Source organism: Sinohyriopsis cumingii, chromosome 18, assembly GCF_028554795.1.
Source record: "Sinohyriopsis cumingii isolate HCF-2022 chromosome 18, ASM2855479v2, whole genome shotgun sequence".
NCBI classification, from domain to species: Eukaryota; Metazoa; Mollusca; class Bivalvia; order Unionida; family Unionidae; genus Sinohyriopsis; species Sinohyriopsis cumingii.
Genome location: NC_142978.1, coordinates 15,442,244 through 15,457,295, shown reverse-complemented (window position 1 = coordinate 15,457,295; position 15,052 = coordinate 15,442,244). Strand labels below are relative to the sequence as shown.

General features: G+C 34.3%; 1 protein-coding gene across 4 annotated transcripts in view; it reads left to right on the top strand.

The window, feature by feature from the left end:
* LOC149776139 (uncharacterized) overlaps nucleotides 1-15,052 on the top strand; it is a 332,110-nt gene that overhangs the window by 283,155 nt on the left and 33,903 nt on the right. For all 4 annotated transcript variants that reach the window (XM_089942420.1, XM_089942418.1, XM_089942419.1 and 1 more), the window contains 3 exons: nucleotides 9,675-9,749; nucleotides 10,337-10,483; nucleotides 11,406-11,516. In XM_089942420.1, coding sequence (XP_089798546.1) covers nucleotides 9,675-9,749; nucleotides 10,337-10,483; nucleotides 11,406-11,516 — 333 coding nt within the window. The remainder of the gene's footprint in view (nucleotides 1-9,674; nucleotides 9,750-10,336; nucleotides 10,484-11,405; nucleotides 11,517-15,052) is intronic.

Below are 15,052 nucleotides of genomic sequence, written 5' to 3'. Positions count from 1 at the left end.
CTGCATACATAATAATACCACATACATAATAATACCACATACATAATAATACCATATACATAATAATACCACATACATAATAATACTGCATACATAATAATACCACATACATAATAATACCGCATACATAATAATACCACATACATAATAATACCACATACATAATAATACCGCATACATAATAATACCGCATACATAATAATACCACATACATAATAATACCGCATACATAATAATACTGCATACATAATAATACCACATACATAATAATACTGCATACATAATAATACCACATACATAATAATACTGCATACATAATAATACCACATACATAATAATACCACATACATAATAATACTGCATACATAATAATACCACATACATAATAATACTGCATACATAATAATACCACATACATAATAATACTGCATACATAATAATACTGCATACATAATAATACTGCATACATAATAATACCACATACATAATAATACCGCATACATAATAATACCACATACATAATAATACCGCATACATAATAATACCACATACATAATAATACCGCATACATAATAATACCACATACATAATAATACCACATACATAATAATACCACATACATAATAATACTGCATGCATAATAATACCACATACATAATAATACCACATACATAATAATACCGCATACATAATAATACCACATACATAATAATACCGCATACATAATAATACCGCATACATAATAATACCGCATACATAATAATACTGCATACATAATAATACCGCATACATAATAATACTGCATACATAATAATACCACATACATAATAATACCACATACATAATAATACCACATACATAATAATACCGCATACATAATAATACCGCATACATAATAATACCACATACATAATAATACCACATACATAATAATACCACATACATAATAATACCGCATACATAATAATACTGCATACATAATAATACCACATACATAATAATACCACATACATAATAATACCGCATACATAATAATACCGCATACATAATAATACCACATACATAATAATACCACATACATAATAATACTGCATACATAATAATACCGCATACATAATAATACCACACCATATACATAATAATACCGCATACATAATAATACCACACCATATACATAATAATACCACATACATAATAATATCATATACATAATAATACCACATACATAATAATACCACATACATAATAATGTTCAATGTTTAATATTGGAGAACTTAAGTCCTTTTATTCCTTCTCAGTAATGTCAAATTCAGAGATATTTTACGTCATTTGTTCAACCATATAACTGACTTATGATATTATTTTAACCTGATAATAATTGGCATGTCAAGTATTTCAGTGTTTGGTCCAGACAGCAGTAGATCTAGGTTGATGTCATCATCTCACCTCTAATTGTACCTGTCCCTGGGTACATTCAGGCATCCGGTCGTACTTAAAGTAAGAATTGGATGAAAACTTAAAGATAAAAAAAAAAGCTTGTAGTTTTATTGATCAGGGAAGTTTTGATACATAAGCATGAAAATTTACATGAAATAGACTTCTGATTAAAAAATTAATTTTTTTTTTAAAAAGATAAAAAAAAAATATATATATATAAATTATTTCATAAAAAAAGAAATGAATTATTTAGAAGGTAATTCTGGTATGTTCCAAACATAATGTGGAACACTGAATGTGTTACAGCTTCTTACTAATTGGACATGTCCCTAGAAATGGTAAGTTGACATATTGATCTTTAGTTGGGAAATGTCTTTTGTCTCATTGGATGACTGGAAATGTCTTTTGTCTCATTGGATGACTGGAAATGTCTTTTGTCTCATTGGATGACTGGAAAATTAAGTGTTCTGATTTAATAGCCACAATCATAAAATATAATATTTTAAAATACAGCTGCTTTTCATGCAGCATTTTGTCATGAAAATATCTGAACTTATGTGTGTGGGGGGAATCTTACATTCTTACTTTCTGAATGTCACAGTTGTCTGGTTGTGCAGCTATCCAATTGTTTCCATTCACATTAGTATCATGGTCACAATATTGCCAGTCGTTTGTGTTGTAAATGTTTAATTTTCATTTGCCAACTTTAGAAAATACCTGACTTGCATATTGAACAGCTTTGTTTCAGAAAATCAACCACACAATTTCATGAGGCAGTATGTGGGTTGATATAGGATGTGTTCTTAAATTTTAAATAAATTCATTGAGTTCCAAAGTCTTAAAACTAAAATGATGCAGAGATAACATTAGGATTACTACAAATTAGGATTACTACAAATTTGAATTACTACAAATCAGAATTACTACAAATTTGAATTACTTCATAGTAGTATTGGATTAAATAGGCAAAACATGTTCAAAACTATTACATGGGACTTGTTAAGAAAATGCCAGGTATCGCTTCACTGAAAAGAGCCAATTAGCCTTTATTGCATCCTGTTGCAATCCCCACAAAAAAATTAATTACTATTTTTACTCTGATATTTCCTGCCAGTTTGCCAACCAGTGAAGAATGTTACATGCATTAACCAGAACACTGCACAAATTGTGTGTGTGTGTGTGTATATATACATAGATATGCATGTATTTGAGAGAGAGATGAATTTAATTAGTAGTGGCTTACAACATAATTTATTTTTTCTGATTTGCAATGTAAGTCAGCACAATCCTGGCTATATTGTGCAATTTGAAATTATAGTTCTAAAAATATAAAAGGCAAAACTGCAAATTACATCTTTCCCACAATAATTCATGCACAATGGGTCCAGAAACATAGACTGTACTTAAAGCGGGGGCGAGAGTTATCAAGGGACATCCATAACAATATGAAATGCTACCATCATCGCTGAACTTCGAGAAAACTGATGGGGAGGGGGATGGTGCAGGTGAACTGATCTGTTTAATGACTAAATACTTGTTTTAAAATCGCATTGGGAATAATTGTCAATAAAGTACTTATTCTAATGAAGTTATTCGTTTTTATGTAAAAATGACCTTAATTTCAAGGTATCTAACCACTGTGAGATCGTTAACATTATTCCAACTGGTTTCAACAACCTTCACATGTACGCAGAAACATTGTGTATTGCACCACTGCTTTATGTTGTTGTTGAATAGTCTGGTTCCCTGATGGTCCATCTACTCCCTGCTTTGCTCTCTAGTCATGTGGAATGCAATGCAAGGAGCATACTCAGCACTGAACCAGACTAGTTCTTGATTCAAATTCACAATCAGACAAGAATCCTTTTTATTTTTAAAAACAGAGCATTTAGTTCGTGAGACAGCCATCATCGTCGAAAGTCATTTTTAAAAAATTGTTCTATAATAAAATGATGGTGCTATAATTTTATTGCAAGTGATAGTGAAACTTCTCATCCATGAGGATTTTGCAAATTAACTACAAACTCTGAAACTATCTGTTCATTAATTTAACATATCTGGGAACAGAATTTTATGTCAAGTATTCATTTCACGTGGTTGTCTTGCTATCGTTGATCACATTTGTAAATGAGTATGCAGAATTAAATTAGTTTAATTATATTACATTCAACAACAAAAATTGTAAGTGTCCCATTAATTGCTTGAAATGAGTTGACCTGACACTAGACCGGGACTGCTAGCTGTTATGCAGGTTAGATTTGCATGCCTTTTAGCATTTCAATTAGTACACACCCCTTTATTTGATACAAAAGACACAATTAACATGGCAATACAAGTAGGTCAGTTTTTAATTCATTGCAACAATACAACAAATACTTAGGCAAATTAGGTATCAAAACACTTAGCACTTAAATGGGTTCTCACGGAAATGCTCATGGACGTAGCTGTTATGGTAGATTGATATATTTCATGTTTGAATGCAACAGGGTACATTGTATTTGTGATCATTACACTTAAACTGAACTAAAATAAAACATGCATTTCACTTAATTAAAAAAAAAACTTATTTAATTGATATTTATTTATAAAATGATGCCTCAAGTAGGCATTAAGGACAATTTCATTGATGTTTCGTTGCATACTGTTATTTATGATATACCAAGAATGTTGTCTGGAAAGGATTTTAACAAAATACACAACTTCTTATTTAAAGTTGATAATTTTATAATGTTGATTCAAATTTCCAGGTCATATCAACTGTTTTCGATGATAAAACGAGCGATATATCAATTTTGATCGCGATTTTCTTCATGTTCAACAGATAGGGGTACATTTTTTGGTACTTTCTAGTAAAATAAATGGGATCCACTACTGACCCCGCATTATAAGTGGGTTCACAAGTTATCAGGGCACGAGTTATCCAGGGAGTGCTGTTCATGAGGAGAAAAAACCCTTTCAAACAGATGTAAAATACCATACATGAAACAAGATTACTAATATTACTCAGTTTTTGGGCACAATAATTTCTTGCAAGTAAACCAAAAATTTTAATGAATATGGATAGTTCTAAAAATTTGTTTTGCTGCTGATTTTCACATTTTCTGGTCACCAAGACACCAAGGTACTTAACAGTGTTGACACCGAGGTACTTAACAGTGTGTAGACACCGAGGTACTTAACAGTGTGTAGACACTGAGGTACTTAACAGTGTGTAGACACCAAGGTACTTAACAGCGTGTAGACACAGAGGAACTTAACACTTGTGTAGACACCAAGGTACTTAACAGTGTATAGACACTGAGGTACTTAACAGTGTGTAGACACCAAGGTACTTAACAGTGTGTAGACACCAAGGTACTTAACAGTGTGTATACACATTATGCAGTATTTGAACTCCCTGGAAATTGTCCATATTTTGAAATGGACAGTTTCCTAAAATGATCCATCTATTACACCTCTTGATTGGGGCATTTTTGGCCAGCTCACAGCTGATTGCATGTCCTGAGCCAAAAAGGGATACTATTAGATTGCACGGATCCTTAGATAGCAGGTACGCAATAAATGAAAATGTACAAAAAATTTCACTTTTGTAGCAAAAAGTAACACAATGAATGAAAATATTCCCCAAGAAAATACTTTTTATCGAAAGAAGATACACAAAAAATGAAAAATGTACAAAAGTGTCATTTTTGTATTTAAATGCTGCATGTGTAGGATGATCAGTTTAATTTGGTTTAATGGTATTCACAAGGCCATGTCCACTCAGAAAAAAAAAGATTGCTTTGCATGCATTTTGTGTAAAAAGTACGAAGGAATCATCTTTCAAATATTTGCATTCGGCAGGCAGTTTTTTCTCATTATCAGGTGGACTCCTCAAAGAACAATTTGCCTGATGAAAGTTGCATGATGCATCTAACATCCAATATGGCTGCAGTTGATAAATAATCTAAATGCAGACAAACCTTTGTAACTTCCTGTAAAACAAAACAAAAATCCCAACACAATTGGATCAAACCCAACAACAACTTGATATGCAGACCTTTCAGTTTCATACAATATATGCCGACCAATAAACCAATGAATGTGACTTTTTTTTTTAAAGCATGAAATAAAACCAATTAAAGAACTTCTCCGAAACACCTCAAGATAATTTGACCAAATTTGATAGTTGTTGCTAAAGAAAAATAGAACCGATAATTACCTCTCAAGAACAACTCAATTTCACCAAATGCTAAAGAAAGCTTACTGCCATAAAGACCTTTCATTTTATGCAGAATACCTGCCATGCAAAAAAATATGAATCATTATTTGATTGCATGACTAACCATTTTTATGGACAAAATCATTGTCTCTTGTTGGCAAGTGGTGTTAATAAACAGTGGAGTTAATACAATTGATTTTGTTGATACAAGTTTTGGGGTTTTCAAAACTTTGGATGATACTGAAATTTGTGGATTGGGGAAGGAATCCATTTAGTTTCACAGAGGGATCATTATTAATTGGGTCCATAAATATATACCACAGATCCATGAAAATTGTTACCATCCTTACTTATAAGTTGTATCCTGCTGCAAACTGCATACATCCAGAGCTGCCATTACATAATTAATGCACTGGTACATGTGGGTATATGCAGTTTATTAGGAGTAAGAAGTAGAACAGATGACATATATACAGTACACTGATCTAACAGCACATTATGTGATGGAGGATCAGGCCAGGGATGGTGCTGGCAATCATAAAAGATTTTGCCCAAAAGTCACTAGCCTCAAGATTTGGGGGCTCCGAGTGGCTGAGTGGTCTAAAGTGCTCACCGTTATGGATCACTGCCATCTCACCTCTGTCTGCGTGGGTTCGAGTCCAAGGCTCAGCTAGCGTGGGTACGTGGGAAAGCCTGCCAGTAGCTTCTCGTGGGTCAGTGGTTCTTTCATGGGTTTTCCAGGGTTCTTCCTCCACCAGTTATACTGGCCGCCATGTATAGCTTATCTTGTGCTGAAAAATGGCGTTAAACCCTAGAACAACAACAACAACAACCTCAAGATTTTGTCACCAATTTTCAAAAGAATTCGCCATTTCATAATACAGTACTACCTGTTTATCTTGATATCCCTGTGATCAAGGTAATATTGTCAACTTAAGTGGATGTTGAGATAAGTGTTGGGGGAGTGGGTGCCAAAAAAAAAATCAGATTTGATATAGAAGTCAAATTTGCAAGAATTAACTTGTCGTCATTGACTAGGATTTACACTGAGAGTGTCTTGATAACTTACAACTGTGTAGAAGAATTCATATTACAAAAAGTACTGTACATGTATATGAATTGGAGTATGGATTGCATGTTAGAAAATTGATAAATCATTCACATCCTGTTAGAAAACACAAATAACTTGTATGTAAAAAAATGGTAATCCTCAAATGATCCATATCCCATTGTCAACAAACACATATCACTAAACAATTTACTGAGATATTCATTGTTGCCAGTAAGATGTGGCTTTATAGTTGTTTACATGCTATGTTTTACATGGCCTAGATTTTGGTCAGCTGGAGAGAGCTATCATCTTGCCAAGGTTACCAAGGGGACGAGGCTGCTAATAGGGAAATGAAAACACTTGAACAAAAAAAAGTTTAAAAAAATATGTGCAACCAAATGTCTATGGTTTCAAAAGATTTGAAATTTAATTTGCATTTTATGCCTCCTTAGGTAGTGATCGTAAGCAAAAACATTTTTCTTAGAAAGCAGAAACATTTACAGCACAATAAAATTGTTCCAATCACTTTGGAAACTGCAACAATCGATCAGATTCTATTGCTTTTAGTTATGTTTGATGCTGACTTCCTTTGATGACAGGACAAATTTGTTATCGCTATGCCTACTAAATGACTTGATGAAAGCACACATTTGTTATCGCTATACCTACTAAATGACTTGATGAAAGGACAAATTTGTTATTGCTATGCATCTAAATGACTTGGAGTATTGCTTTGAAACTATACATGCACATTCATCCCATGGTCTACTTCACCCTAAATGAAAACAGTCAGCTCAAACATTCAGTATACCCACCACAGTGACCATCTTTAAAAGTCTTATTATGGCTCTTCGTCCTCAATGGATGGTCATATCAAACACCTTGTCTCCACTAAAAGACTGGTGCCAATCTGAAGGCCAAGATGGCAACCATCTTGAAATTATTATCGCTACTTGTCATAAATGGATGGGCATATAAAAATGGGGTTTTCACTAAAACGCCTCTTTTGATGTCTGGTTTGTCCTAAATGAAAATGGTTCTGATCTGAAATCAAATATGACCACCACAGTGGCCATCTTGACAATACTGTTACTGCTACTAGTTCAACTAGGATGGTCATATCAGCATGGTTTTTTTTGCTGAAGGACTTCTTAAATGCAAATAGTGGTGATCTGACATCCTGTTTGGCTGTTACAGCAATGATATTGAAAATCTTGTTATTGTTAACCATGAATAATTCCAATTTTTATGAATTGACTGTGTTTTCTATGCTTTGATGTAAACAGTCACATGATACTGATCTGGAATTTTTTACACATCGATAAATTCTGCAGACTACTTTTAGTTCCCTGCTACCAGATCATTTGATGTGAAGTTTTATCTATATCAACGCCTTACACCCTAATAATAATAACAACAAGCTCCCACCCACCCACTCCTGTGATTTCTGATAAAAAATGACAAGCCACAACTTAAAAACAATCATCAGAAGTTAAAACAATGTAATTGCACAGACCTTCTTGCACTCCAACACTCACCCCTTTTGCTGAAGAAGGCATATGACAGGCTTTAGAAGTCAGTCTTCAGAAATTATTGCATTTTACCTCGACAACATGTTACAGCAGTGGTTATTAAAGGTCAGAGTCATATATCAACCAAGGGATGACACTGAAAATGGACACGAGTTTGTTTTTGAAAGATCATAATGCGTAAAAAGTAACAAAAGCATTGCTTTAACAACACACGCCATACGCAAGCATAATTTTCAGCAAAAAAAAAAGAAATATTTGTAGTTTAACAGCAACAACCATTTTTTTGTAATAAAATAATGATCATAACAGTATATCACTGGCATGACCTGCTATGGCATTTTACCCTGTATCACTGTATAAAGAATTGATGAATCTTGGCTAGCGAAGATAGGGCTATGTATTCTATCGCAGTTAAGAGGCCAATGAAAGAAAATTTGATGTACATAAAAGTGAATGTTTTGTTGGTTAAATCTGCTGATCTGATGTTAGAAAGGAAGTAAATTGGAATTATAAGGATTAAATGATCATGGATGTGTAAATTTTACCTAATCACTCACAAAGTTTACATAAAATCCTTTGGACTTTATTTACTTTGTGAGCGATTAGGGAAAATTTACACATCGATAAATACCCAACCATGATCATCTAATCCTATAATAGAAAGTCTTATCTTGAAAATATTGTTATCTCTACTCCTCTCCAGTGAAAGGCTATGTCAGTGTGAGGTTTTCACTGATAGACTTCTTATGATGTCTGGTTGGTTGGAAATGAAAATGTTACCAGTCATACATTCAAGACAGCTGTCTTAAAAATCTTCTTAACACTGCTCCCCCTGAATTATGACATGGAGTTTTTACCAAAAGACTTATAACGATGCCAACATTGACCTAAATGAAAATAGTGCCAAGCTGGAATCCAATATGTATACCACAGCAGCTAATTTCAAAATGTTGTTATTGCTGAAAATATCAGAAATGGTTTCAACAATCAAAGAAAGGAAAAAATGGTCTTGTCTTGAATTCTTGGAATTCTTTTTACCCAGTAGAGCATCAGGCTCTTGTTTTTGAATGACACAGGTGATAGAACACTTGATTACAATAAAAGAGTTCCTGGGTTCAAGCTGCAGTATGTCCATTCATTTGATACTAGTGGTAGAATCTGAATTACAGACATCTCGCACAACGGGAGTGAGATGTTCATTCATGATTGGTCTTTTGGCAGTTATTGATGAAGACTTGTGGAGATAAAAAGATTTTAAAAATACGTGTCAGTATGAAAATAGTAAAGGATATCAGATTGGATAGCTCATATGGTAGAGCTTGCAGCTAAAATAAGGAATTAGTGTGTTCGATCCTGGTTTGTAAACATGTATTTTTCCTTTGTTGCATCTATATTTATTGTTTCATATTTTGAACTACATGTTTTCCTTAGTGAATGTAAATCTCTCTTTTAGAAATATCTACTTGTGTCATCATCATCAGAAAAAGGGGCTTCTTTGGATCCCAAAAGGAGGGAAAATCTTATTCAGGTAATGACAGCAACAAAGCATTTTGTTTAAGCTCAAATATTGTTCTGATAGCATATTAAAATTGAAAGGTGTGTTGGATCATACATATCAGTATAAATGTAGTTACTTGAGGTAAAATATACAATTCGGTTGACAGTAATTACCTGGTGATTTGAAAAAAGGTCAAAAGGCCATGATCATCTTTGGAAATTTTGTCACATTTTCTTGTATGAATTGCAAATTTCATAAAGAATGTTCAAGAAAAATTTACTGTATCATATTCAGTGTAAATCCATCCAAGGCAATTAATGTTGCCCTGTTTGTCTTATTGTACACAATGCATTCCATACAGCCTTTGTTGTTTCAATTGATATTAAAGAGGTAGGGTTAGGGTATAAAAGCTGGTAAATGAACTGTGTCATTTTCTCTCAGACTATGGAGGTGTACAGACCTTGGAATAAGAATCTGACTGGCCATTTACTTGCCTGTCATGATGGAGAGGCTTGGCGTCACACCTATGTAAGTCTAACCAGGTGGTTTTAGAACCCACTCTTAAGATTTCTTCAGTTTGTGTCCAAATAATTTTCTCCCCATCTTATATGTTTCAGGAGTTTTTCTCTGGCCAGGGAGTACAGGTTCCACAAGTGGAGGGAGTCCTGTACCTTAAATCTGACTGCAAGAAAGCCTGGAAAAAATTCTTTTTTGTGTTAAGGTCCTCAGGGCTGTACTACAATCCAAAGGGAAAAGTTAGCAAGGTTGGTATTACAGAAATCATTGATTCTTTATATGAAATAGTTCTTGTAGTTCCATCCATTGGATCCTAAAAAGTAAATGGACCTGGTTTAGTAAAGTTTTCCTACAGTTGTTTAACATTTGAAAGTTTTTGTTGCTCAGCATTTGCAAACTCTTTCAAGTATCTTGTAACGAATAAAAAAAAAGAGAGAAACACCCAGACACATTTCCTAGTTCAAAAGTTTTAATCATTTGTGCTGTGTTCTTTGTAGGCATGTATTTTTTATTTAATTCTTGACATCCACCAGTTTTTGATAAATTATGTTGGTTTAAAGATGATGTTGTTTGCCAAAATATCCATTTATATGTCAACAATGACATTGGTTTTCAGTGCCATGCATTCAGGGGTCAGTAGTATCGTTTGTACAATGTTAAAAAAAAATTGAACATGAGGGCTGCTTTGAAAACTTTTCAGATTTCATAAAGGGTGGTTTTATCCCTGAAAAGTCATTGAATTTGTTGAAAAACTGTTTAAATTTTAAGAAAAATTTATCTCTGGAAAACAAAATTTTAAAACTATTATTATAGTAAGTAAAATATCATTTGTTAATTTAAAAATTGCTGTTATTTGTGTTATGCAAAAGTAACGAATAAATAAAATGGTATAAAATGTGTTGGATGAAATAAGACTACACAGTAGTTAGCAAGGTGACATGTGAAGAAAGTTCAGTTTCCTTGAGACAGTATACTTCTTGAAATCTTAAAATGCTCTTTGAAAAGTACTTAAAAAAAAGTCTTTCCAGGAAACCATGAATAAAGCCTTTCGGAGAATATCAGTAAATTTCAGATAAAACATCACCACTTTTCTCTTCTTTTGTTTTGTTAATTTTATTTAATTCATCTGATATCAATTAGTTTGCAATTAATGACTTCCTACTGTTTCAGGCTCTTAAAGACTTGACATGTCTTGTCCAATTTGACTATGTCGACATCTATCATGGCTTGGGATGGAAGAAAAAATACCATTCTCCTACGGACTACTGCTTTGCCCTAAAGGTAAAGAGGACATGTCACAAATCTCAGGAATACTATGAAGTGTTTCCTTAAGGAACAATGAAGGAACATTTAGATTTTGTCCTTAATAGATAGGTGTACTTAATACATAGGTGTACTTTATATGGATGAGTCTTCAGAATCTTCTCTGAAGTTTTATGTATTTTTTTAATGCAAAAACAATTTCCCTGTCCATGCCATTGGTCTTTCCAATTTATATTTACTGGTATTAAGATAGCTACAGTAAACTTTTAAGTTTTGAGTCCAAAAACCTACATGATCATAATGGAAATACATGTACAGCAGCCTACAAAGATTTTCTATAAGTTAGTCCTGAGTTTTTTTGTTTTGTACATTTTACAGTGCTCTTTATCTTCAGTGAGAAGGGACAAAAGCAAGTGTCCTTTGTCCATTATAGAGATTTTTCTTTTACACAGGTGAAAATGATGCATGGATTTACTTTTGGCATTATGAATCTTTTCCCTTATTGACAGGTAACTTTTATATAGAGTTGTCCTTTGAGGTAGTTTTCATTGTAATTGTATATCTACTGTTGTTCATATTGTATATATTTTCTTTGAGTTTATGCCTTTCGTCTTGTGGAAAATTACATCTGTAATCAACAGGAAAAGAAAGATCATGGCAGGAAGATTAAATTCTGCTCATTTGTTGTTTCTCCATCCAAAAGCAGTGTTTGTTAAAAGTAAACATTCTCAATAAATGAATAAAATTCTTGATGCCTTTCAGAATATAACTAAAGATTTGGAAAATGTGAAAACTTGCAGTGTGTATTGTAAGTTTTATGAGGAGTCTTTTGGTAATAAATAGAAATCAGTTTCAGGGGAGACAATTATGATCCACTGTCGACTTATCAGGGGAGACAATTACAATCCATGTTGACTAATCAGAGAATGAGATCATGATCTATATGAAATTATGGCATAAATCTGATAGAGGAATTAAATTCAAGAATAACATCTGTTGATCCCTGAACTGGAGGGGCATGTATAGATGTAAAGCTGATTGATTCCTTAACTGGAGGGCATGTATAGATGTAAAGCTGATTGATTCCTGAAGTGGAGGGGCATGTATAGATGTAAAGCTGATTGATTCTTTAACTGGAGGGGCATGCATAGATGTAAAGCTGATTGATTCCTGAACTGAAGGGGCATGTATAGATAGATGAAAAGCCTGATTACCATGTGAATTACCTCTATGCTATATGCACGAAAGTGGTAAGGTATTGATTTGTTTTATGGGGATGCAACTCTGTCTCCCAGAGGCTGGTGTTGGAATACACTTAATAGCATTGAAAGATGAAGTAATCCATGTGACACAATCTGCTACATTATATTTGCTAATATTCATCATGGTAATACTCAGTGATTTCATTTGAACAAGCACCGAAAAGATCATGTCTTTGCTGTATTGGTCACCAAAGCATGATCTATCCAACTTGGAATGGCCCTGCGGTCACCACTTTCCGATTAGAAAATTCCATATGCTGACTTAAGATATTGTGTAAGTTAGTAAGTTCATAATGCTTGGCAAAACAAGTGGAATGAAAATTCTGTAAAGAAACTTAAGAACATCAAACCCACAATTGGTGAGTGGCATCTCTCATAAAGAACTAGTCACAGAGATGGTGGTTGAGTGGCATCTCTCATAAAGAACATGTCACAGAGATGGTGACTGAGTGGCATCTCTCATAAAGAACAAGTCACAGATGGTGGTTGAGTGGCATCTCTCATAAAGAACTAGTCACAGAGATGGTGGTTGAGTGGCATCTCTCATAAAGAACAAGTCACAGAGATCATGGTTGAGTGGCATCTCTCATACAAAGCAAGTCACAGAGATGGTGGTTGAGTGGCATATCTCATGAAGAACAAGTCACAGAGATGGTGGTTGAGTGACATCTCGCATACAAAACAAGTGACAGAAATGGTGTTTGAGTGGCATCTGATAAAGAACAAGTCACAGAGATGGTGGTTGAGTGGCATCTCTCAAAAAAACAAGTCACAGAGATGCTGTTTGAGTGGCATCTCTCATACAAAACAAGTCACAGAGATGGTGTTTGAGTGGCATCTCATAAAGAACAAGTCACATAGATGGTGGTTGAGTGGCATCTCATAAAACAAGTCACAGAGATGGTGTTTGAGTGGCATCTCTCATAAAGAACAAGTCACAGATGGTGGTTGAGTGGCATCTCATAAAGAACAAGTCACAGATCGTGGTTGGCATCTCTCATAAAGAACAAGTCACAGATCGTGGTTGAGTGGCATCTCTCATAAAGAACAAGTCACAGAGATCGTGGTTGAGTGGCAACTCTCATAAAGAACAAGTCACAGAGATGGTGTTATTGTGCAGATCAGACATACATCTGATTCAGGCCTACCTCCTGAAGGTTGAACCATGAAGTGCATACCCTGGCATTGTTTGCTGACAGTGAAACACATTCTTGTCAAGTGTGTCAACTTCCAGTAAGTGCAGTACTAGCATTTTGATGTCAACTGCATGAAGAAACTACATAAATATGTACAAACCAAGAAAATATTGGGTTTTTTTTCTGGGACTGCAGTTTATATAACAGATTTTGACCATATCTGTGAAGGATTTTACTTTTATTTTATATACATTTTACAGAATTTTAATTTTATTAAGTTTTAAATTTTATCATGTACTTTACATTTGCATTTATTTGGAAGTGGTTTTTCTTTCTAGAACTTGTGTGCATTTTTTCAGTTTTTCAACATTTATCTGTAGCTGGCAGGCATCATGTAGCCACTGTTGTGCTAAGGTGCCATCAAGTGCTACATACATCCATCCTGCTTTGGTTGCTAAGGTGCCATCAAGCACTGCATACATCCTTCCAGCTTGGGTTGCTAAGGTGCCATCAAGCACTACATACATCATTCCAGCTTGGGTTACTAAGGTGCCATCAAGCACTACATACATCCTTCCAGCTTGGGTTGCTAAGGTGCCATCAAGCACTACATACATCCTTCCAGCTTGGGTTGCTAAGGTGCCATCAAGCACTACATACGTCCTTCCAGCTTGGGTTGCTAAGGTGCCATCAAGCACTACATACATCCTTCCAGGTTGGGTTACTAAGGTGCCATCAAGTACTACATACATCCTTCCAGCTTGGGTTGCTAAGGTGCCATCAAGCACTACATACATCCTTCCACCTTGGGTTACTAAGGTGCCATCAAGCACTACATACATCCTTCCAGCTTGGGTTGGATTCTATGAAATAGTTCACAATTATATTGTTCACACATATGCACACAGACTCCAGATCACAACAGAAGCCCATTGGCTGTTCAGGCTAATAATGACATTTGTTCTCTCTTTTCTCTCTCTCTCTCTCTCTCTCTCTCTCTCTCTCTCTCTCTCTCTCACAGACACACACCAAAATGATAATAAAAGTTTATTTATTGTAGTGGTCAGGCTAATTATGTCATTGTTCACACACACACACACACACACACAGAATGACAATATAAGCCTATTAGCCATTGTGTTCAGGCCAAAAATGG